The 23,776-nt window shown below is 33.0% G+C and overlaps 4 protein-coding genes across 6 annotated transcripts; 3 read left to right on the forward strand and 1 right to left on the reverse strand.

Moving 5' to 3' along the window:
* Window positions 1-121: 121 nt before the first annotated feature.
* On the reverse strand, window positions 122-3,418 carry FRO8 (ferric reduction oxidase 8). Its single transcript, XM_047314376.2, has 8 exons — window positions 3,052-3,418; window positions 2,846-2,936; window positions 2,574-2,765; window positions 2,256-2,493; window positions 1,781-2,108; window positions 1,434-1,692; window positions 618-1,294; window positions 122-533 (listed from the first exon to the last, which is right to left on the reverse strand). Exons 1-8 carry the CDS (start codon window positions 3,212-3,214, stop codon window positions 358-360), a joined length of 2,124 nt encoding a protein of 707 aa, XP_047170332.1. The 5' UTR covers window positions 3,215-3,418; the 3' UTR covers window positions 122-357.
* Window positions 3,419-8,168: 4,750 nt separating this feature from the next.
* Window positions 8,169-9,919, forward strand: LOC148206926 (uncharacterized). Its single transcript, XM_088109128.1, has 5 exons — window positions 8,169-8,667; window positions 8,965-9,083; window positions 9,213-9,331; window positions 9,442-9,632; window positions 9,891-9,919. Exons 1-5 carry the CDS (start codon window positions 8,169-8,171, stop codon window positions 9,917-9,919), a joined length of 957 nt encoding a protein of 318 aa, XP_087965254.1.
* Window positions 9,920-13,290: 3,371 nt separating this feature from the next.
* On the forward strand, window positions 13,291-19,861 carry LOC124838716 (P-loop containing nucleoside triphosphate hydrolases superfamily protein). Of its 3 annotated transcripts, none has more exons than XM_047314410.2 (10): window positions 13,291-13,569; window positions 13,654-14,159; window positions 14,264-14,443; window positions 14,530-14,691; window positions 14,787-14,941; window positions 17,821-17,913; window positions 18,095-18,180; window positions 18,257-18,483; window positions 19,014-19,100; window positions 19,247-19,386. In XM_047314410.2, exons 1-9 carry the CDS (start codon window positions 13,514-13,516, stop codon window positions 19,055-19,057), a joined length of 1,509 nt encoding a protein of 502 aa, XP_047170366.1. In that variant the 5' UTR covers window positions 13,291-13,513; the 3' UTR covers window positions 19,058-19,100; window positions 19,247-19,386. The 3 variants fall into 3 exon arrangements, with proteins under 3 accessions (XP_047170366.1, XP_047170350.1, XP_047170357.1); XM_047314394.2 differs by lacking the exon at window positions 19,014-19,100 and adding an exon at window positions 19,560-19,861 and having other exon boundaries at window positions 13,292-13,569; window positions 19,247-19,480; XM_047314401.2 differs by lacking the exon at window positions 19,014-19,100 and adding an exon at window positions 19,560-19,861 and having other exon boundaries at window positions 13,292-13,569; window positions 13,666-14,159; window positions 19,247-19,480.
* Window positions 19,862-21,522: 1,661 nt separating this feature from the next.
* Window positions 21,523-22,157, forward strand: LOC124838736 (large ribosomal subunit protein uL15x). The gene has a single exon (XM_047314420.2). The coding sequence runs from the start codon at window positions 21,593-21,595 to the stop codon at window positions 22,031-22,033; it is 441 nt and encodes a 146-aa protein (XP_047170376.1). The 5' UTR covers window positions 21,523-21,592; the 3' UTR covers window positions 22,034-22,157.
* Window positions 22,158-23,776: the final 1,619 nt, after the last annotated feature.

The following is a 23,776-nucleotide window of genomic DNA, read 5'->3' on the forward strand; positions in this document are numbered from 1 at the left end:
ACATTTTTGCGCATTAAACAGGCGCCGCCATCTGCACGCACTCCACATGCTTGGAAATTTTCAATTGCCAAAATTCTTTTCTATATACATCTTGAAAATAACGTCCAAAGATCAGAAGAGAATATTTTCAATGCAATCTTTGTATACGGTATTTTTTATTACATTCACTCAAATGTGAACGTTGGTAAAGGAACATCGCAACAACATTTTTATTTAAACTATAATACTATTCTATAAGTAATCTTTTGTAATGAAAATATAACAGTTATTATTTTATTTTCACTCCCACTCCTTTTCACTGTTACATTCAAGTATAATAATGAAATACTAATGGAACAGTGCCTAACACTTGGACTACTAAAGCGTGAAGTTGAGAGTGTGGAAAGTGAAGCAGGATTCTGTTCTCTTTGCATTAAAACACTCGGATTCTTGCTTGCATGCGAGTGCCACCGATTCCTTCATGCTCTCAGGTCCACAAACCAACACTCCAATATTGGATTCATCGCTTTCATTTCGGAGCTTGCCAAATATTTCTGTTCAATTCAAAGCTTCTAAGCTGTCAATTGTTTTTGTCAATATGCATTAGAAACATTGTAAAGAAACGATGAGTTCACTACCTTTAAAGTTAGGCCTTCCCCCAAAATATACTTCGTGTGCTTCGAGGGCATTCCTAGCTTCATCTGAACATAGATCAAGGGCTTCAATTTCTCTATGCGATATTTGGGGAATCCCTTTCTTCAGCCTTCTCCATCTCAAAAAGCCTGCCACCGAGGCGCTGCAGGCTAAAGCTAGGACAAAGGCAGCTATCAGAAGAAGATCCACGACCCAAGACGGAGTCTTTTCTTTGTCCGTTTTGGAGCGCTTTCCAGATTGAATTATAATATGGTTGAAACAGATTAGGAAAATAAGAAAAGTAATGGAGCAAAATCCTGCAATGGCAGCCATCCAAGACGGACTTTCGGGCCCGTATGCTGCATAATTTGAACACACGCTGTTCACTTGCAGTGTTCTTGCTTTAAAGAACTCATTTAGTAGCTCCCTAATTCCTACCCCTGCTTGTGTTTCTCGGGTTACAAACAATTTTAGGTTCAGATGGAAACTTTTAGTTGATTGGTTGAGTAACATATGAGAGATTGAATGTAACAGACAGAAGTCTTCTGCTTTCTTGATGACATAGACAAGTTGTATTCTCGAGGGAATTTTACTTTTGCTGGCAGCTGAATTAGCTTCTGCCAAAATGCTCAGAAATGGGGTTATTCCACTTCCTCCAGCAACCAGAAGAAGGGTATCATATCTGCAGACAAATTTTTCCATTAACCCGGATGATCTTATACTTTTTCACTGTTTTTCTCATTATAAAAAAAAAACTGATGACAAGGGACAACTGAGGAATTATACTATTAGAAGTGTTTAAGTATAATGTCGTTGCTCACCTCAAAAAGTCGAAAGAAGCAGGTCCATAAGGTCCTTCGATTGCAACAGGTATTCCCTTCCTTTTATCTTCAGTTTTGTCTAGTTCAGCATTTATCAGGTCGTGAAGAGAATTAGTCCACCACCCTTCACATTTTATTATCACTGACAAAATGTGGTTATCAGCCCTGTAACTAGATATTATACTGAAAGAGTGCCATTGAAGATGAGATATGGTTGGTATCTTCAAAAATATAACACTTGTAGGGTTATATTTCAGCCCTGCAAATCGTTAAAAAGTCGATTAAATAACTTTTCCTCTTTGCAATTCTAATGGTCAATTTCAGACTGCTATAAAGAAACTAAATACCTGGATCTTTGGGAAGAATTAGCTCCACAGCTTTGCCAGGAAAAATTCTAGCTGAAACCATGCATGTTTTTGGACTTGATTGTATGATTCGGATCAATTTATCAAGGCTAAAAAGGAATATTCCTGGGAAAACCGTATAAAAGTGCCTATCCCCACCGTGAAACAAGAAAAATACAAGAAAGATTACATAGAAATGATGCGTGTAGTAGAAGATTTCAAACTTTCTCCTTCTAATTTGGGGAAGAGAAGTGACCCAAATGACTAGCCCCACAACAAGTGTTATCTCCCCAGCGAGGTATATGCGTCCGGTCTTCTGCCACTTCCAAATCTGATTGAAAAATATGATGAGAGAAGGAGAAAACTAATCACTAGCTACTGCACAAGTACTGTATATTCAATTACAGTTCAAAAATTTGTCCGATAAAGAAAATGTTTCCGAATTACAATAACAGAAGGTTCATGATTTATACTTCACCTCATCCTGAATATGGTGGTTGATCCCCCATACCAAGAAAGTGCTTGCACCATGTATTGTAGCAAATAGTATCATTGCAGTTCCGACCCATGTGTGATATCTAACTGAAGCTTCAAACTGAATGCCAAGTACACGAAACACAGCCAACCCTCTTAAAATAGGGAGGAGCAACAAAGCCAGACAAGCTTCTGATAGCAAGCCAAACCGGGTTGCTACTCGGTGATACTTGAGTTGCCATCTGAAATCAAGATAGTAAGTAACTCGGTGATGTAATATTTTTTTCTGCCAATCCGACATAAGATGATCAAGAACGCTTACGTATTCAACTTCAGTGATTTGTATGGCACCAACTTTTTGAAGTCTGAAGAAATACGAGAGTAGTAGGTCCATGCTAAGAAGACAATAAAAAGGAAAGCTACCAGTATTTCAATACTGGATAAGATTCCCAGCGTGCTGTTCACTACCAGTGGATTTGAGAAGAAGTTCGATTTTGATGGACTTCTTGCATTTCTGTAGTACAAGGAAACAATTTTTGAAGAGAAATGTCGATTATAATAATTGAACAGTCCTTGATATTTACATATTATTACCTGCTTCGGTATCCAACTTTTAAATCCAATAAAAGAAGTCCAATTATTGCAATAGCAATTACAGGAAACGTGTACACAGAGAAGCCAAGGCCTGCAGAAAAGTATCATCCATCAACTGCTATGCAGTAATAGTTACATTGAAGAGAAAAAAAGAGAGGATTAGACATGGTATGAGTAATTGAAGTTGAGAGATTCCTCGTTCTTACCATAGTATCCAAAAATTGTATTATTAGCGCTATCTTCTAATTGTTTCCATTTTCTTGTCCATATTTGGGTGGGCTTCAGAAGCCAAAGAGCAACCCAACCTGCGAATAAGAAGATGATCAGAAGTTTCAGAATAGCAGAAAGCAAAGTGGTGCTGCTTGTCATGTTTGACTGGTCTCCCTCCGCCACAGGCTTTTCTTTGTTTTCACTTCATTAAATGCGATAAAGATCCATATATAAAGGAACCTAAATTGGAATATTGGTTGCCATTTAGGAAGTAAATTTTGGCCCCACCAATTCCTCAGTGCCCAACACTATTGCGCTGTAGTAATTTCACAAACTCGTCCGAACTCAAGCCATCAGTTAAATTTTGAAACCCATCTACTTATATTAAAGGAAGCAAATCTTGATTATTAAAGAATAAGAATAACTTGAATCCCTTTTCTACTATCGCTAGTTTGACCTTAAATTTGTTAGACATACATAGGTCCAATATTTGTGTCCACAAGTTGATTCTCGGTTTTCATGATTTCCGGATAACTTGAATTCTCATTTAGCAATTGACATTTGTGCTAAAGGTTTGAGTGAGCAATTAGTAGACGGTGACACTATCACACAGAATCATCTTGCATCATACTTCTTTTATCTTATTGTGTTTCTCACTTTAACAGATTCATTTTTTCTTTTTGGATAGCTCCTTCATCCGAATCATCAGATAGTGGGATTTCGGTCCCTGCCACCAACACCTTCCCTCCTCCATCCATATATACTTCTTTTTACAATCTGCTTTGCCTCTATCCGTCTGTCCCTGTCCAAATCAATCATGTCCTCTTAACATAAAGAATCACTTTTACTTTGAGTGAATCTCTAAGTTTTGAGAATATCTTTTGGTTTACATATTTCAGAACTTACCAATAGATCATAATATGTTATTTCAATTATTGAAAATAATTCGTAAAACTAGTTATATGTTATTACTGATTCAATTACCGAAACCGTTTATGAACAAATGTAGGCGTATTACAGACTTATTCGATAATCAATTAAATTAGGTTTTTATATAAATGATAACAATGAGATCAAAACATTGCAGTAAAAGAATTTAGATTATCTCGCTCTTTAGTTTCACACACACGCACATTTATGTTAGTTGTTATTTTATTTTATGGTTTGATATCAAATTTGTTGATATAACATCATTATATATTGTTGACTTTGAAGTTTAAAATTTCGTTAATATTATATTTTTAAAAGCATCTTAGAGAATTTAAGAAAGAAAGTTGTATTTGAATTGTGATTGATCTCTTAAGCAACATGACACGATTAGATATATCAAAACACATCACTAAGTTAAAATCAAATGTAAATTATAATTTGTCTTTAAAATCATTTTTTTATTCTCTTAAAAGATATTAATTTATTTTCACACCAACCTCAAATTTATTAATAATATCACTTGAATAAACTATTAATGGTAAGACTTCAAATCCATTAACATAATATCATTATAATTTACATTCAGATATATCCGTTTTGGAATTATAAAGATATCAAATAATTTAAGAGAAGAAAGTGTATTTAAATTTTTTTTGACATCAACTTCTAAATAGTATGACACTATTGGGCATATCTCAACGCTTTTATAAATTTAACATTTTTATTATTCATAAAGCTTTCATATTTAAATGAAATTGAAAATAATTATTTACATATTTCGTACATTTTGATTAAATCTATCTAATTTGCATTAATTTAATAAACTAAATAATATTTTAATTTATTTTTAATGAAATAAGTTTTTCAAACACTTTTTGTATTAACAATTAGTTTGATTGAACCCATTGACAGCTCATGAACTGAGTTCAAGTAAGCTGACTCATTTTATAGTGTAGTTTTATTTTTATTTTTCAATCTTGTCTTCCTATATTACAATAAATAATTACCTATACTAACAACAAAAATATTAAAATACTTTTTTCTCGTTACACTAACATCTACCATCCCTTTTATTAATGCTATTATGTCTTCTTTTTTCCCTTTTTCTTTATTATAACTTGAACTGCATCGTCATTCTCTACTGTACTCATTGAGAGGAAGAAAAAAAGAGAATAAAATATTGAATTTGATTGAAAATCTTCCTTCAAAAGCATCTCATATGTTTTAAAAAACTTGTTCCAAAAATCTCTTTCTAAAAAATATTCCATGTGTTTCAAAAATCTTATTTTTGAAGTGTTGCGTTTCATGTTATATGAACAATTTATTTCAAAATTCATTTTATAAAAAAGCTATTTTGAAAAACATCTCACATCTTCTAGAAAGCTTATTTCGCAAATCTTTCTTTAGAAAATATACCACGTGCTATCAAAAGTTTGCTACATCAAAAATAATTTGGAAGTCACCATTAAAATATACATACAAAATAGAGGATAAAGATGCGGGTAGTAGTTATGGAGGTGTAGATATCAAAAGCCTTAAGCCCTTAAGTACAAAAAATAATCTAGTTAAGTTCATGTTGCCTTGGACAGAGAGAAAATGAATTCATGTTAAAATTAAAAGAGAATGAGATTTAAGTCACTTAAAAACATATAACTAACGTCTTATATCATATATATATATATATATATATATATATATATATATATATATATATATATATATATATATATATATATATATAATAATTTAAATTAAATTAGTTTTTTCATCAGCATATATTAATGTTAATATTTTTGTTAATAATTTTTTTTAAACTTTGTTCTATTTTTACATCCCATTCACTTTCATGACTTAATCAAAATGTCTTCTTTGACTTAATTTCGTAACTCATCAAAATAGATGATTTTACTCGTTACAAGAAAAAATATTTTTAACTCTTTAAATTTGACTTTTCTTGTGGCTTTAACTTCTGTTAAGGATATTACCCGCGATTTAGCTTTTCCGGAATAAAACCAGGCCGTTAAAGGATAATCGACAGTTTATATTAATTCGTAGAAAAGCGGAACTTACATGCGGTTTTATAGTCCCTGCTACTTTTTATGAGATTTTGTAACCCCTGTTACTTCCTACAGTTTGGAACCCTACTACTTATTAGCGGTTTTAAAAATCCCTTATAGATTTTGAACTTCTTCAACATAAGTGATTTTTTTTTTTAATTTCTTCTCTTCTATGAATTCATGACTTACTATTCATATATAATTCCCGTGTAGCGAAATTTTTTTATAGCGGTTATTTTTTACATTGTGTCTTGCTTTTGAATTAAAGCATATTAAGATGATGTAATAAAATATAGTTTTTTTAGTTTTGGTTATTAATCAAAACATAAATTTCAACACTTAGGTTGCTTCTAAAATCGAAGTTCAAAACAATTAAAAATTATAAAAGAAAATTAAAAAATAGGTTTTGGTTCTAAAAAATAACTAAAGCTGTGTTTAAAAAAAATATATTTTCATTTAGTAATTTTCACACTGTATTAAACTGAAAAACTAAAGTAAGATTTAATATCACTGATCAACCAGAAACAAGAGATAAATTAAACATATCATCATTTATTTTTAGGGTTCAAAAGAAATGCAAACTTGACAACATAGTCTTAAAAGATTCATTATGAAAAACCATTTAAACATAAGAGTTATTTAAATGATAAACAAGTGATAAACAAACATACTTCTTTAAACATGGTGATGGGAACATACAAATAAAGAAACTTGCAAATGAAAGAAGCAAACGAGAAAGATAAATCGAAATAGATAAAAAAATCTCGAAAATCTAAAATTGTTGTGATAAAAAATAACTTTTCTAAAAATTTAAATTTAGACAGAAAAATATGTTTCAATTTTTCGTAAAATCAAAACCTATAATTTTATAAATAATTTCAAAATTATCACTACTTTTTGAAATATTTCGTTTTCTCTTGATACATTTTCTGCACTAATGCCCCATATGATAATTTTGTATAACTTATCAACAAATCATTTATATTATTATAATATAATTTTTCCAAATAATAGTTTAAGTTGTGAAATTATTATATTTCTTATATAAACTTTTTTTATAGCTTTGTAGCCTAAATTACCTTTGAGATAAAGATTTTATATAGTAGAAAATTGTGCATCACACAAATAAACTATTAAGAGAATAATAAAATCTCATCAAAGGCTGATTTTTTTCGTTATCAAATTAGTTCATATATAAGAGATGTATCGTGGTTTATGATCGATCAGTTCTAGATGAATAAATTAGTCTGTGATGGATAAATTACGGACAGCAATGCCAACAAGTAAGATATATTTACTTTACAATATTCCAAATTTAATGCATCTCATCGAAAATAAAGGTCTTTTCAAATACATCCAAATGATTGTTATAATTCATATGTGCCAAGAGTCATTGGAATGTAACACCTTAAGTAAACATTATGATTATTACATATCCTAAAAATATTATACACGACAGCTGAAGGAGTTCAGGGATTTTATCATTGACATCAACGAAAGGTTATTGCGTTGTAAGATACACAATTCCCTGTATTAGTTTCCTCATTGCAAATAACATTTCAGAAATTTCTGCTAACTGGTTGATTTTCCTGCTTTTCCTTCAGACATTCTAATCATGATGGGTATACGTTAAACAAGCCAAACTTCAAGGATTAAGCTGGCAATAAAATAAGCACCCATGTGATCATTTTAGAGAATGTTAACCCTTACATTCCATTGATATCACCGTAGAAACAATGCTAGATTTCTCAAATATTAGTACACCAAAAACCTCGGAGGTACATACCCAACATGACATGGTTCTAACTAATCCTCAAGGGTTATTAAAGTTAAAGCGATTATAGCAAGAAGCCTACATTGTTACAACTAAATAGCCAAAACACACTAAAAAATGAAAAAGGGGTCAGCATAGTATGGCACGTCCAATGAACTGCTGATATTGACAAAAGAGTTTTCATCCAAAAATATATACTTTAAGTGACAGAAGAGAAACTCCTTTTTCACCTAGTTGAGGCTTTGATAGCAACGAAGCCTTCATGAAATGCCAATTTAGAATCAACCAATAATTCCTTTCATTTCCTATCCTCATTTGTAATGTGAGAAAGTGGAGACAAAGAGGCAGAGATATGGAAGATGTGAATCAATCCCCAAAAGAAGCAAAGGATTACTATTCTAAAAGAATATGGTTGCTAGAAACTGCGCAAACATTTGGAGATCCCAAGAGAAGTGACAAAAATGGAGTTAATGGCTTCCATTTTACTTCTGGTAGAGATTCCTTCGTCTATAACTCCCAAGAAATAATGACTCCTGAAATTTCTGGAGCATTTGAAGAAATTAAAAGTTTAATTAGTAGCAGAAACGGGGCTAATGATGAGGTGGCAGACCAAGAAAACGGTGACTATGGCCGCTATTCTATACAAACGTTGTCAACAGAAATTGTGGAAATAGTCGAGGACGGCAACAGCATAACAAAAAACAAAGATAGAAGGGTTGATGATCTCTATGTGGCTGTTGGCAAAGATGACTTGGATGCAGTGAAATGGGCTCTTGATCATGCTGTCTCTCCCGGTTCCCGGATTTTTCTTATCCACGTCTCTTCTCCAATCACATCGATTCCTACTCCAGGTAACCATTAATCCTTTGGAATATATATGTTCTAGTAACACCTGTTATTACGCGTCATTCTTTAGTATTCTGCTCTCTCCTTACCGACACAATACCAATATATGCCATTGCTAGATTACTATAACTAAGAATTTTAATTATGTTGGCTTGTATGATACTAGTCAATTCTTTTCATTTCTAGTATGGACTGTGGCATGAATGTTTCAAAGTTGTGCATTGTCTATCAAGAATACATCTCAAACTCTGAATTTCAAACCTTGAATTATATCTACTTGGTGGTAATAACTTATCTGATAGTTGGAAGGTTTGAAAGAAGTCAACTGACCCCACAGCAAGTGAGACTATACGTGAATGAAGTGAACAACAAGAGGAAGGATCTTTTGCAGAAGTACATTAAGATGAGCAATGAAGCCAATGTACTGAATTGATTACTTTACGACTATGATGTCTCTAGAATTTATTTAGACCACAAAAACATACTAAATTAATCTAATTCTAATTTTGTTACCAATTTCTATTTGTCTCCGTGTTCTTTTCTCTCCCAGGTAATAGCAGAAACTTTGCTTCTGGAGAGCAACGACACAGGAAAAGCAATTCTGGATCTCATCTCTATACTTAACCTAACCAACCTTGTCATTGGAATCAAAAAGCTACCTTACACACGGTATGTTATCGCTGCTTGGATTTCATTCACAAATGGATGACATCGACAAGCACATGTTAAAGATTAAGGATTGTGTGTATCTTCTTTCTCTAACTTGTTCTTTTGATTAGGCGCAACAACAAATTGAGCATCGGAGAGTTCGTAAAGAAACATGCACCGAATACCTGTGAAGTTACCTTGGTTTATAATGGCGAGGTGTTTGTGTCAGACCCTTACATGGATGGCTTGGTATCCTATGGCCAAGCATCACAGAGTAAAAATCACTACAAAAGCAACTTCTTACAATGCATGTGCTTTTCAGGCAAGTCCAGTTCATTCAACTATTGATTTTCTCTCTCAACTCTATATGTACAATAAATTAGACTGGGAAGCTAAACAGGTACATCTGTTATAAGGGGAAGATGTAGATTTCACCAATGCATGATATTATGATATATGTTTTTATAACTAATTTAATTACCTATGTTTTTCTGCCATATATTTTATTTCATTTTTATTTTGTTGCATGTATGTTTTCCTTTTATAGTCTCACACTCTATCTACAATCCCTTGCATACAGGGTGCATGAAGGAAGATGATGGTATATAGTACATTTCTCACACCAGCAAAAACAAGCACTGGGTCAACTACTTAAGTAGTCTTAATTTTCCAGCGTGTTGAGTAATGAAAATTACAACTTTCAATCATGAGGAACTAAATCGGACCACCAACCATAGTTCAAAAGTAATTGTGTGATCTACATAGAAAACTCATGTCCATCATATTATTAATTTTTGGGAAGAAAACTTCTGTGAATTTGTCTGCGGATATGAGGGAATTTCTGTCTTGAATATGAGTGACACAGTTTATGTTCTATTATTATGTAAACTGTATAAACAGCTTTTTGATTTCAATTAATTTAAATTACAATATGAAGTCATTTATATGAGTTCCATAATGTGTACTAGTAATAATTTTTTTATTTACTAAAAAATATTATGTCTATCAGCAGCATGAGTTCTATCTTTTGGCTCCTGTGTAAAAAGTGAGTAATATGTTCTAGATTTAATTAGTATTTTTATTTATTCAATGTGATTTTTTAATTTATTTTAATTCCACTTTTTTATTTAAAAGGATTTAAGTGGTGTTTTTTCATAAAATTAGTGGAAGTGATCAGTCTCTTCTTCTTTTAAGTCTTTTTTCCTTCTTGCTGCACCTTTCTCCACAGTTTATCACATTTCACATGTTTTTTTTTTTCACCTTTTTCCACCTCCTAGGGTGTGTTCGCTTGAGACTGTAGAAAGGAAGAGAGAGGAGTAAGTTTCATTATCCTATTCTATTGTTTTTTAAAATAAAAATGGATTCACATTTTCTTTTCCAAATTCAGTGTGTACATAATTTTTGTTTCATCTTCATTCTCATCAAGTGATAGGTATACTTGTATATCTATTTTTTTACTATTCTAAATATCAACTAAATCCTTTTTATAAAAAATAAAAATAAAAATCACACTAAATAAATCATAATACTATCAAAATATTTAATTTTAAAAAGAAATATTACTTTCTCTAGGAAGTCAAATATTAAGAAAAATATTATAGTTGTATAAATCTTTAATGATCTCCTTTTTATATTACTGAAAATTTATAATATGTCACTTAAATGAAATCACATAAATAACAAAATTAAATTATTAATCATTTGAATTTAAACATAGATTCTTCATATTTTAAACTTGAATTAAATTAAGAGTTTATGTAATTGAATAGTTAAATTAGAGAGTCAAACATTCTCACAAAATAAAAATAAACAATAAATAAAAAATTATAAAGATGCAAAGATAATCAAATGTGTGACCCAAAATTAATTGAATGAAATTGAGAATATTCATTTAATCATAACACAAATGAAAAAAGTGTGTAATTAAGAATGTGATGAGAGGAAAATTTTCTTTAAGATTAGAGTTTATGCAATTGAATACTTGAAATTGAAAGTAAAATATTCTTATGAAAAAAAATAACAATAAATAGAAATATTATAAAAGAGTAAAAATAATCAAATGTATAATCTAAAAATTATTTGATAAAATGAAATTGAAAACACCTATTTGAACATATCAAAAAAAAAATAATAATGTGTAATAAGATTGTGATTAGAATAAAGAAAAATATCTTAAATATGTGATTAAACCTTAAAAATTATGTCAAACAATTGAGTTAATGTATAATAAAATAAATTATATATATATATATATATATATATATATATATATATATATATATATATATATTAAGTTAACTAATAAATTATAGTATTCATTTAACGAGGACGAGGATAGGCGAGTATGGGGATAATGATGAAACAAATATGCACATACTTATCCTCATCTCGTACCCAATTGAAAACATTGTGTATTCACCCATTTCAATACCTGTATCCAATCAATGTGGAGATTTTCTGTCAAAACGGGGAGAGGTTTGGATAAAACCCACTATGACAGATTTATTTGTCATCCCCATTTACGGGTGAGCGATAGCGGGGGAATGATTTGCGGGTGAGACTTGTGTTCAATTCACGAATTTGAAAGTGAAAGAAAGAGGGAATTAGTGAGATTGTGAGATTTTTGAATCTCGCTTCAAGTGAAGTGATTTAAAGGTGATACATGGACAAATATAATTATACCCTCAATGTGAACATAAGTTTTTTTCACGTGCATGTTGTGTGAGTGTTGTGTGTTAGTTGTGTGAGTGTCTTTAAGGTGAGTTATTAGATTGGGGCGATGAGTGTGTGTGGTGCATGGTTAATGATTAACAACTCACAAATGGATGATCTATGGTGAGGTTCCATTATAATAAGGGATGAAGGTTCTAGTTGAAGTTGAAAAAAGGAATAGAACTGATTTGAAAAAGAAGGAAATCAATTCCCACTAACATTGGAACCGATTCCATGATTATGAAAAGAAGTTGGAATCGATTCCAACATGCATGATATCAGGTATAATATGCATGGAATCACTTATTCCATACATGTATTTTTGCTTTCCAAGGTTGCCTCTATAATGGTAATGTAACATGTTCAATTCTTACCCTAAAATTAAGTGCGAGTAGACTTTCAAACTTGTTTAAGACGACTTGTGGTGTTCTTAGCATTCCAATCACTATAGTTGGTAGTGAATTTGTCTTTAGTCTTGGTTCTCGTGTGCTAACCAAATATCATTCCTTTTCCTCCATTATTCAAGAGAATGTTGAGGCACTCATGTAAACTCAAAATTGGTTGCATGGTTTTGAACTAACCGGTAACATTATTCATTGTACTATGAAATTAATTTAGTTATTTATTACTTTATGTTTTAATATTATCAATTAACTTTTTTTTATTGTGTTGTAGATAGAGATAAATAAGAGGATGTTTCAAGATAGCAAAATATTATAGATTTATCCATTAATAACTCTAATCTTATAGATGGATAAGTGACACCTAAATGATGATGAATATTAGATACTTGTTTGTTGTGCTTTGAATTCTATTTAGGGTTAAAATTTTGGATTGTATTGTATTTTTTTTTTATATTTTCGATTGTATTGAATTGTCTCAGAAATTGAAAATAATTTATGATTGAAATTAATTTAAATTTAAATTAGAAAAAATGTTATTTTTGTAAAATCGAAAAAACTTAATTTAGTGAGCCAATGAGTTAACCTATTAATCCGTTTAACCTACCCAACTCATGATGAGTCCAACTGGATTCAAATTTTTTCGATTCGCTGATAAATAAATTTATTGACTCACTAAGTGATCAATACGTAATAAGTAGAATCAGATTAAGTCAAACACAGTCTAAAAAAGCTAATTTGGATATTTTTAGAAACTAAAGAAATTAATTAAAATTTTAAAATTTAAGGGTCTAATTAAAAGAAAAAAAAAAGAGTATTTAGAAGATTAAAAAAATATTGGTGCATAAATGGCAAGAGGTTTGAAGGGTGTCAATGAGATTTTGAACGGGCAACTGTGACGGAAAGGAGCAAAGAAGAACGTGTCTACAAGTAAAAGAAGCCAGTCCCTTTCCGTCCACTGTCAAACAGCAACCTGAGTGCTGCTGTTTTGGAATCCCTCGTTCTTTCTGTTTTCGTTTTTCTTTCTCCCATCATTTCCTAAACATTCATTTGATTGGGTTTTTTCTTCTGAACCCTAGCGTTTTGCGAGATGAACCCCTACGACAATAGATACTCTGATCCCGCTTCTTTTCACGCTCGTCGAAGGTACGTTCTCCCATTCTTTATTTTTTTCGTTTGCAATCGTTTAACGTAATAAAAATTCATGTTTTTCTTGTTCTCTTGTCGTAGCGATTTCATTAGATCTATTCCGCCGCCGTCTCTAGGCGGTCGCGGCGACGTGGTTCCTTATGGCGTCTTTAGGTCCAATGGGTTAGGATCCGCACCCGTTGCTCCGGTTCCACCATTTGTACCCCCTCCTGGAGGTTTTAGCGTAGGACGAGGTAGTGGTAGAGTGGGCAATGGTCACGTGAGTGATAGAAAATACGACATAGGTCGTAGTGGCGGTGGAAGAGGTGGTGGCGGCGGTGGAGGCGGGGTTCACGGTTTTCGGGGCTCCAGGAGAGGAGGTAGACACGATGGTGGATCTTCTAGGGACGATTTGAACAATATTACACTTCCGAAGCAGAGTTTTAAGAATTTGGTCCCTTTTGAGAAGAATTTTTACGTTGAGTGCCCTGCGTTGAGAGCCATGTCCGAGCAAGAAGTTATGCATTACCGTGCTTCTAGAGAGATCACCGTGCATGGGCATGATGTGCCGAAACCTGTACGGATGTTCCATGAGGCGAATTTTCCTGGTATTTTACTTGCTTATTCTCTTGCCTTGCCTTTTTTGTGTTTGTTTATGTTACTACTTGATTTTATTTTGCCTAGCGGAGTGTGATGTTGTTTGTTGGGTCAGATTATTGCCTTGAGGTCATTGCCAATCTGGGTTTTGCTGAGCCCACTCCAATTCAGGCTCAGGGTTGGCCCATGGCAATGAAGGGTAGAGATTTAATTGGCATAGCTGAGACTGGCTCGGGTAAAACTTTGGCGTATTTGCTTCCTGCTTTAGTGCACGTCAATGCTCAACCTCGATTGGGTATGTGTTGGATTCCCTGCGTAGTCTGTCATATGCTAAGTTTCCATTTTATTATGTTATGATAAATGCGTTTTCTGTTTTTTCAGCACATGGTGACGGTCCCATTGTCTTAGTATTAGCACCAACGAGAGAGCTAGCTATTCAAATTCAAGAAGAGGCTCTGAAATTTGGGTCTCGAACAAATATTAGAAGTACGTGCATCTATGGTGGTGCACCAAAGGGCCCCCAAATTCGCGAGCTTAGAAGAGGTACTTGGTTCACCTTTACTTGTGTGAGCCTACTGTATTTCGATCTTAATTTTGGAATAACATGAACATGATGACTATATTTTGGTGCTTTGTAGGCGTTGAGATTGTTATTGCGACACCTGGTCGTCTAATAGATATGTTGGAAGCTCAGCACACAAACCTTCAAAGAGTGACTTACCTTGTCTTGGACGAAGCTGATCGAATGCTGGACATGGGTTTTGAACCTCAGATACGGAAAATTGTAGACCAGGTATTATTCGCAACTAACCTGTGACTAGTAATTACTAAGTAGTGGGGATAAAAATCCGTGAATCTATTTCCTTTTGTTTTTCCTATAGTTTGCCAACGAGATCTAGCCCCCTTCCTGCTGAAGTTCCCTTTGTTCTGGATTATGTGTCTTGGGCCATGGCTGTGCGTTTTGAATATTAGTAATGAAAAGCTGGGAAATGAAGAAAAATTTCAATCATGAGAGAAACTGATACTAAGTTAAATAGTACGATAATTAAAAAGCGACATTATTTCAAAAGTTGTAGTTAAGGGTCTGAAGAATTCCATTGTTCCACACATTTTCCTTGCCTTCCATCTGCCGGTCTTTAAAATTATTCAATTCAGAAATCCGAAGCAGGCAAGGATGGCAACTTGCGGGTACTAACACGAACCCCCTGACTTTGACTGTTAATATTCGTTTTGACCCGGTTCTGGTACTGTTACCTGATTTTTTCTATTGGGACGCGGCAAGGAATGCATCAACTATTACTTGCCCTGAATCAATTCTCGTTCCCGTTCGGTACTTTTTATATGTATATTTTATATCATATATATATATATATATATTATATTTGTACACATTTTATTATAATAGTTTTATTATTTGAATTATGAAATGATTAAATGACAAACTTAAAGCAATAAATTTGGTTAAATATAATTGTTAACTTTTATTTTCTAAATTCATATTTTTTGTATTGTTTGAATTAAAGTATAATTAACAACGTAATCTATAAGTTATTTAAAATGCATGTGTAAACTAAAATTGTAAAAAATGTTATGACGATTATTTAGTTGAACCTGATAAAACCTCCTGAACTTGCTAAAACACAACAATGGCGATGAGTATTAAAACTTTAAAGCTGTCACTTGTAAGCATTAACCTGATCCTGTCTCGTGTTTTTGTGGGGATAAAGTTAGAGTGAGCTAAACCTGGCCCGCCCTGTTGCCTTATTAGAAGCAGACCCTCCACTTTCCTCAACTACTCAGCAATCATAAAATTCCTATTCTGAAATCCAAATGGAAGGTTAAACATTTATTGGTACCACAAGATTAGCATACCTAGTACAAAAATATTTTTGACTTTGGTGATTAATTAAGATAGTCACTGATGATTTAATTGACTTTATTTTTACTCTGTACAACTACATAAAATTCAGCTCAACATGTGAGATTTAGTGGCCATGCCTGGAACAAGAAAAGAGACTTCGAATATGGAATACACATCCTAGGGTGTCTTGGTATGATAGATATGCTGGATATTTTAAATAAACTTTGACTCATTTTCTCTCAAGACGGTAATTATTTGCCCCCACTCCTACTCGATGAAAGTAAACTTAATAGTTTTCTGCCTTTTCTCCACAATCATAGCTTTTTGTAGCACTTTGTTTTTTAAGTATTAGTCATGAAAGAATAGAGGTCAATTACCCACTCACTTGCATAGGGAGAATGTGTTCAAAATTATACTCCCTCTCTTGTATGAGGTGAGAACTATTGGTGAGACTCTATGATGCACCAATACTTCAATTTGGATCACATATCCGTGTCTGATACTCTAGGATACTTTATCAATACTTATCAATAAAGTATCTAATCTATAAAGCAATAATACTTTTATGATGACAATAATTTACGTTTTTGTGTTGAAAACTTTAGTACATATGATTTTAATTTGGATTCACACAATAACAATCATATATTAACCACTGATTTTGAATGTTAGATTGCAGCCCTGCAAAGAAATATCCCTGCAATTCATCTTCTGGTGTTTTATTTGTTTGTGACACCAATATCTTGAATTCTTGGATGAATTTTTTTCCAATCAAAACAGCCGCATCTTCTACTCTATTCCCAGAAGTAATAGTCACCATGTTGCCACCACATTGTGCTTTCTTTCCTTTGTCTTCACCCTCCTTCCCTGTTTTGACATACGCACCATGACCTACCACACTCTCCCCTGAAAACAGCAACTTTTGCAACTTCACTCTGAGAAGCAAGAGTCACAACATTCCCATCACAGTCTTCACCTGATGTATTTTCCCCACCAACATTTGTCACATTATCCACCCTTATAACAGCAGCTTCTGTAACTTTCTCAGCAGCAACAACAATAATGTCTCTATTACAGTTTTTGTTCTTGCCTTCCTCTTCACATATATTCTCTTCTCTCCTCCTGTCTTGCCCTCTAATTCCTGCAAAACAATCAACACTCAAAACAGCAGCTTCTGACACTCCACTCCCCGAAGTGATGGTAACAACATTCCCGGTCTTGGTCTCCACGTCCTCTTCACTGATATCCTTTTCTCTTTTCTTCCAATTGATTGAATTTTCAACTCCATCTGAGGGTTTCTTTGCTTTCTTGATGTCTTGCATACTATCTTTCTCAACAACATACCCTTCTTTACCTCTTTCTTTCCTTTCCTGATGTCATGAAAAGAACACAAAAAATAGGGGAGCTTTCTCTCCTCCAAGGGTTTTCCCCTTCACAAAGAGCTCAAGCTCAATCTACAAAATTATCCAAAAGTCCCCTTCATACCAGGACTCACCAACTACATAAAGGAAACCTCACTTACCTTAACAACTTAACTAACAACTACTTCTTAATCTGTTTCCTCCTATCATAAACATTATATTCTATCAGAACCACTAAATCATATTTAAATGATCAAGATGGATAAATACGCTCAATCTTTTTAAGTGATTGTATTATTAAGTAATTTTTAATTTTGCCTCTTGACCATTCTCATGAATAGTTTGTATGACTTACATTTATAGTTATCACATTCTTATATGACCTGTGTGGTTTTCATATTGATTATGTATAATAGGCGCATTTAATTAATTTATGATTTGAAATATTAGATTCGACCAGATAGGCAAACATTATTATGGAGTGCTACATGGCCAAGGGAGGTTGAAACTCTGGCAAGGCAGTTTCTGCACAATCCGTACAAGGTTGATGCAATAGTTATTCCACTCTTATTTTTTTTTTATCATCTATCATTTATGGATACCTAAATTTGTATTTGCTGTTTCTTCAAAGAAAATAATTTTTTGCTATGAATTGACTTAATTAGATGTCATTTGGTTGATTATTGATGAGTGCATTCTCCCGTGGGTTATCATGATCCTATAGGTAATTATCGGGTCACCAAACCTGAAGGCAAATCAATCTATAAATCAAGTTGTTGAAGTTGTAACAGACATGGAGAAATATCATAGGTTTGTGTCCTCACTGATAATAGACGGTGGCAAGGGTTTATGCTTTCCAAATTAACACTTTAGCTTGAAAATGCAGATTAATCAGGCTGCTGAAAGAAGTGATGGACGGGAGCCGGATTCTAATTTTTATGGAGACAAAAAAGGGATGTGATCAAGTTACGAGACAAATGAGAATGGATGGGTGGCCAGCACTATCCATCCATGGTGATAAAAATCAGGCTGAAAGGGATTGGGTCTTGGCTGAATTTAAGAGTGGCAGAAGTCCAATAATGACTGCCACTGATGTTGCTGCACGGGGTCTTGGTAGGATCATTGTGTTTAGAAGCTTAGGATTTTTTATCTAGGTCTAAAACTTTAACCATAGGGAAAGTTGGCCGGCTGCTGTCCAGTTCTCCTTGATATAATTTGTGGTTTGGGTGTGTACGGGCCATATTGTCAGTATGTTGGAACTGCCTGTAACTTGACCAAGGGATTACTAACTTGCATCGTGAGATGAAATTGTTTTGTTGCAATCAGTAGACTGCATGTTTCTGTTAATTTGGCAACTAACTTTTTAGGTGTCAAGTTATATGGATTCCTGGGTCACAGAGTTCCTTTGATATGGCTCGGATATTGATCTATAACTTGAGCTAACATATCGCGTGTGGTCCTGTAGATTTCATAGAATGGGTTAATGCATGGTGGTTTACATGCTTGACTGAAGGTTAGTTATCAGTAATTTGATAGTGTAGACTGAAGAGATATAAGATCATATGCCTGTCATACGTTTTTTAAGGACATAGTAAAATTGATTGATCCCCCATCCACAATTATGGAGCTGATTGTATTTGCAGCCCGGTCGACTCATGCATGCTTAGTCAATAATTGGATGTGGTAGATGGCATGATGGTGAAGTAGCTCCTTATCCCTGGAAGGTTAAGGTGGGCACATTGATGTGATGAATGTGTTGAGTTTGATCTATTTGATCTCTAGAATCTTACAGCTCAGGGATAAGGGTTTTTTCAATTTTATCCATTTTAAAACCTTACTCTTAATTTCTAATGATGATTTGCTGTGTTGCTTGTAGACGTGAAGGACATTAAATGTGTGATCAATTATGACTTTCCATCAAGCCTGGAAGATTATGTACACAGAATTGGTCGAACTGGTCGTGCAGGGGCCAAAGGAACTGCTTACACATTTTTTACGCACGCCAATGCCAAGTTTGCTAGGGATCTGATCAAGATTTTACAAGATGCTGGTCAGGATGTGAGTCCTGCATTGTCTGCAATGGTTCGGTCAGCTGGTTCTGGTCAATATGGTAATAAGAATTTCTTGTTGAAGCTGAAGTTTGTGGTTTTCATTAGGATAGACTGTAAGTGGTTCTTATGTTTTTGTAGGATCAGGGGGAAGTTTTCGCGCAAGAGGACGTGGAGGCTATGGGAATCGAGGTTTGACATCAGGTTCCAATGCCATTCCTCTAGGTTCGAAGAGGCCTTGGCAGTATCTATAGTTTTGATGCTGCTTTTGGGAAATTGAGTTTTATTATGTTGAGCATGCTTGCATGTGACCACTGTTACATTTGAAACAACACAATGTATGATTTAGGGCAAAAGTTTGGAAAAAATATGTCGTCGATGATTGATACATGTATATACCTATTTTCCTCCTTTGACTTGATAAAGGCATTAAATTTCTGGTAGCTTTTTGATGGGGTGAGGCCGAAATTTGATAGGATGCAAGAAACAATATCCACTTTTTAGTCCGTTCAATATAATGTTTGGTCCGCTGTCTTTGGCTTTCTCACAAGGAATTATTTATTTTTGTAATTTTTTTCTTCAACTACAACATATAGAATATTAGTGTGCAAAATTTTAATAAATATATTTTTATTTAATTAAATTAATAAAAATAATAAATTCTATAATTTTTTAAATATTAAATATTCATAATTTTATTATTTTTAATTTTTGAATAGTTTGTGAAAAATTTTATATTTGATATATATAACCAAAACAATAACATACATTAAATTTAAAGTAATTAAAGTTAAATAGAACTGTGAACTCATGGAAGATTTTCTAAAAACAAACTTAATTAATGATAAATTTACAAAATATTAGTAGACATATTTTGAAACAAATTCACACAATACAAAATATGTGGGTTAATTTGTCCTGTTGTTTTTATGTTAGCCTGTAGAGACTGCAGTTATACATAATAGATTAAAATATTCAGCCAATCTTACATTTTTTTCTTGTGGACCTCTATGCCGACCCGAAGCCCGGTCCTCGTTGAACGGTACTACAACTATGTTAAGACTAACTTATTTTAGGTTAAATAAGTTTATGATAGTTCACAGGTTAAATAAGTTTATGATAATTCATAATTGATCTGTATAAAAAAAGTATTTCTAACCAGTATTTTAATGTCAACATTTAATAAATATATAAAATTTGATTTTGATAATAATTTACTATTTTTGAATTAATAAAGTTAACATGTAATTAAGTTTGCCAGTCTCAAAATATTTATTAAACGTTGAACAATACTAGTTTGTACGAATATTAAATTATAATACCGTTTCATTTAAGTTTAAAAATTAAATCACATTTCTACAAAAATTAAAATATCTAAAGTAGCCAAACATCATAAAGGCTTTTTTGTTTTCATTTCCTAATGTAATTCAACATCGACCAGGGACAATTTTTTTTTTCTTTTTCTGTTAGTCAATACATAGATCAATGAGTATGATATTATTTTATGCTAATTATAAAATGTTTGAACCTTAGAGATGTGGTTTGGAAAGATAAATTTAATGAACATGTCGTTTGTGTTAAATCCCGATAGCCCCAATATTTTTTATGTTTAAAATATTTAATCCAAATTTAATAAAACAATATAATTTTTAAATTCTATTTTCTAATCAGATAAATTGTTCCATAATCAGCTGCCTTCTACGCATACATTCTACTTATGAAAAACTTGAGAATCAACTCCAGAGTTAAAGAGAAAGAAAAGGAACGACGTACAGAGAGAAAAATAAAGATGAATAATAATAATAATAAAAAAAAACAAACAGAGACAGAAAAGAGGGCTTTCAGATTCAAGCCTTACATTAAATTTTGGAAATCATATGATAATAAAACTATTTAATAGTTTTTTTGAAAAAATTACAGTAATGCTCTAATTTTTTTAAAATATATTCTTAACACATATTAATCCTTTTAATTAAAAAAAAAAACGCTGTGAATGTGAGAGTGAAAATTGAAAATTTTAATAAACAAAATGGAAAATGATGAATGAGCGAGGGTAAATTGGTAAAATATCCTTCGAAGCATGCTATATAAATCCCAAAACCCTAATTCACTGGTGCGGCCGCTCCGTGAGATAGATAGTGAGGGAGAGAGGAACAGAGAGAGAGGAAGAGAAAATGACGACTAGGTTTAAGAAGAACAGGAAGAAGAGAGGTCATGTGAGCGCCGGGCACGGCCGTATCGGAAAGCACAGAAAGCATCCCGGAGGTCGCGGTAACGCCGGTGGTATGCACCACCACCGTATCCTCTTCGACAAGTACCATCCAGGTTACTTCGGTAAGGTGGGTATGCGCTACTTCCATAAGCTCCGCAACAAGTTCTATTGCCCCATCGTCAACATCGACAAGCTATGGTCCCTTCTCCCCCAGGAGGCCAAGGACAAGGCCACCGCCGACAAAGCTCCCTTGCTCGATGTCACCCAGTTCGGCTACTTTAAGGTTTTGGGTAAAGGTGTTTTGCCTCAGAACCAGCCTCTTGTTGTGAAGGCCAAACTTGTCTCCAAGATCGCCGAGAAGAAGATCAAGGAGGCCGGTGGAGCCGTTGTTCTCACCGCTTAGGGTATTTTTGTTTAAAAGGATTTTGAGATCTGTTATTTTTCATGTGATTTTGGTTCTAGTTTCTATCTATCTGTCTGAACTCGATTAGTTTAAATGGTTTTTATATTCTCAATGTTCCGGATTATATCTTTTTTTGCTTCATGTTATTTTGTCGATTCCCTATTTTACATTACGAAATTGAACCTCTTGATTGTTGTGTCGATGCTGATGCTTATGCCTCTGGCAACTGGTCATTATCATTCGTACAAGTTTTCAAATGCATCCCCATTCGCTGCGAAATATCTGCTTATAATATTTTGATTCATGGAAGTTGCAATGCAGCGATATTGGGATCAAAGAATTGATTTGGGCAAATTGAGCCTTGGTTTTGCTTACACGTAAATGTTTGGGATTTCTGTTCATTGGGATGCCTCCCTTTTAACCCTAAGATGCATTTGTATTTCCTTTTGTTATTTGATGTTTATTGGTCAGTGGAATGAGTCACATGACAAAACGGAATGATTTACTGTTTCATTGTTTTAATGTCGTTACAATTTAACGGAAACAATACTGGTACCCTCTCATTTACTCAAATTAGAGGGAAAAGAACACATGGGTATTTGATGAAGTTGAATGAAAGTGTATTGATCAGGGTTTACATGAATTCTGGATTGAGTTGAATGAGGTGTGTAATCAGGTTTAATTTGATACTCAGCTTCAACATACCATATAATGAATCCCTGCCGTTTCCTTTTAGTCCTTCCTCTCAATTGGCTGTGTAATTTGGTGTTAACTTTTTTGTGTCTCCTATTATCCTTCGTTTGAATTGGTATAATGCCGGATCGAGGTGTTAATTGTAATGCTAGTTTTAATCTGTTTGCGACTGTTAAAACTAGTTACTTGTTGTGGACACTTAAAATTATAATGTGATCACCTATTGCATAGATTAAGTGACTGGGATATGCGTATTTGATGGCTAGTTTTTCTTCCTTGATGATATTGGCTGGAGTTTTCTCCTTCCACTTTCAACATTGGTGTGCATTTAGAGGGGTATTACAACTGCTCCAATTTCTTGTAAGGCACCGTAAACCATCCTTTAATTAATCTTTAGTCCAAGAGAATAGGTTGTTAACATCCCTTCAAGTCGTGCATTTTTTTATCGGGAAGGAGAACTTGTCGAATAGCTTGCTCATGACAGTACACTTGATTTGGTTCTGGCCCAAATCATGTCACCATAAAGAGGAAGCCCTTAGCAAATAAATCCGGCCTTTTACTTATGATTTGTTATTTTGTTTGATTTTTAAATAAGAATTATGGATATTTTTTAGGAATTTGAATTGGACTAACCTTGTTTAATCTGAAGAAGTAGACTATACATATACATAACCTGAAGCACTGTTTCACCCCTCTCCAAAAATTTCAATTTTAATTTTCTAACATCTCATTCTACACCTCCAGCTTTTTTTTCAAAATTTTCAAAAGTTTAATTTTTAACTTTAATAAATATCTTTTTATTTTATTGCATTTCTTATTAAAAACACTCTCACCAATAATCTAATTTAATTTAAAATTAATTATTATTTAATATAATTTTATACTTTAATAATTATTAAAAATATGATTTATATTATAATAGTAGTTATATTAAAAAAATAAAAATGAAAATAATAAAATTAAAGAATAAAATAATGAAATAATAATAATAATATAAAATTTGATTTAATATATTCAAATATATTAAAATATTAAAATAAATTAAACAAT

The sequence above is a fragment of the Vigna umbellata genome, chromosome 1 (assembly GCF_029865625.1).
Source record: "Vigna umbellata cultivar VRB3 chromosome 1, Vumbellata_1.0, whole genome shotgun sequence".
NCBI classification, from domain to species: Eukaryota; Viridiplantae; Streptophyta; class Magnoliopsida; order Fabales; family Fabaceae; genus Vigna; species Vigna umbellata.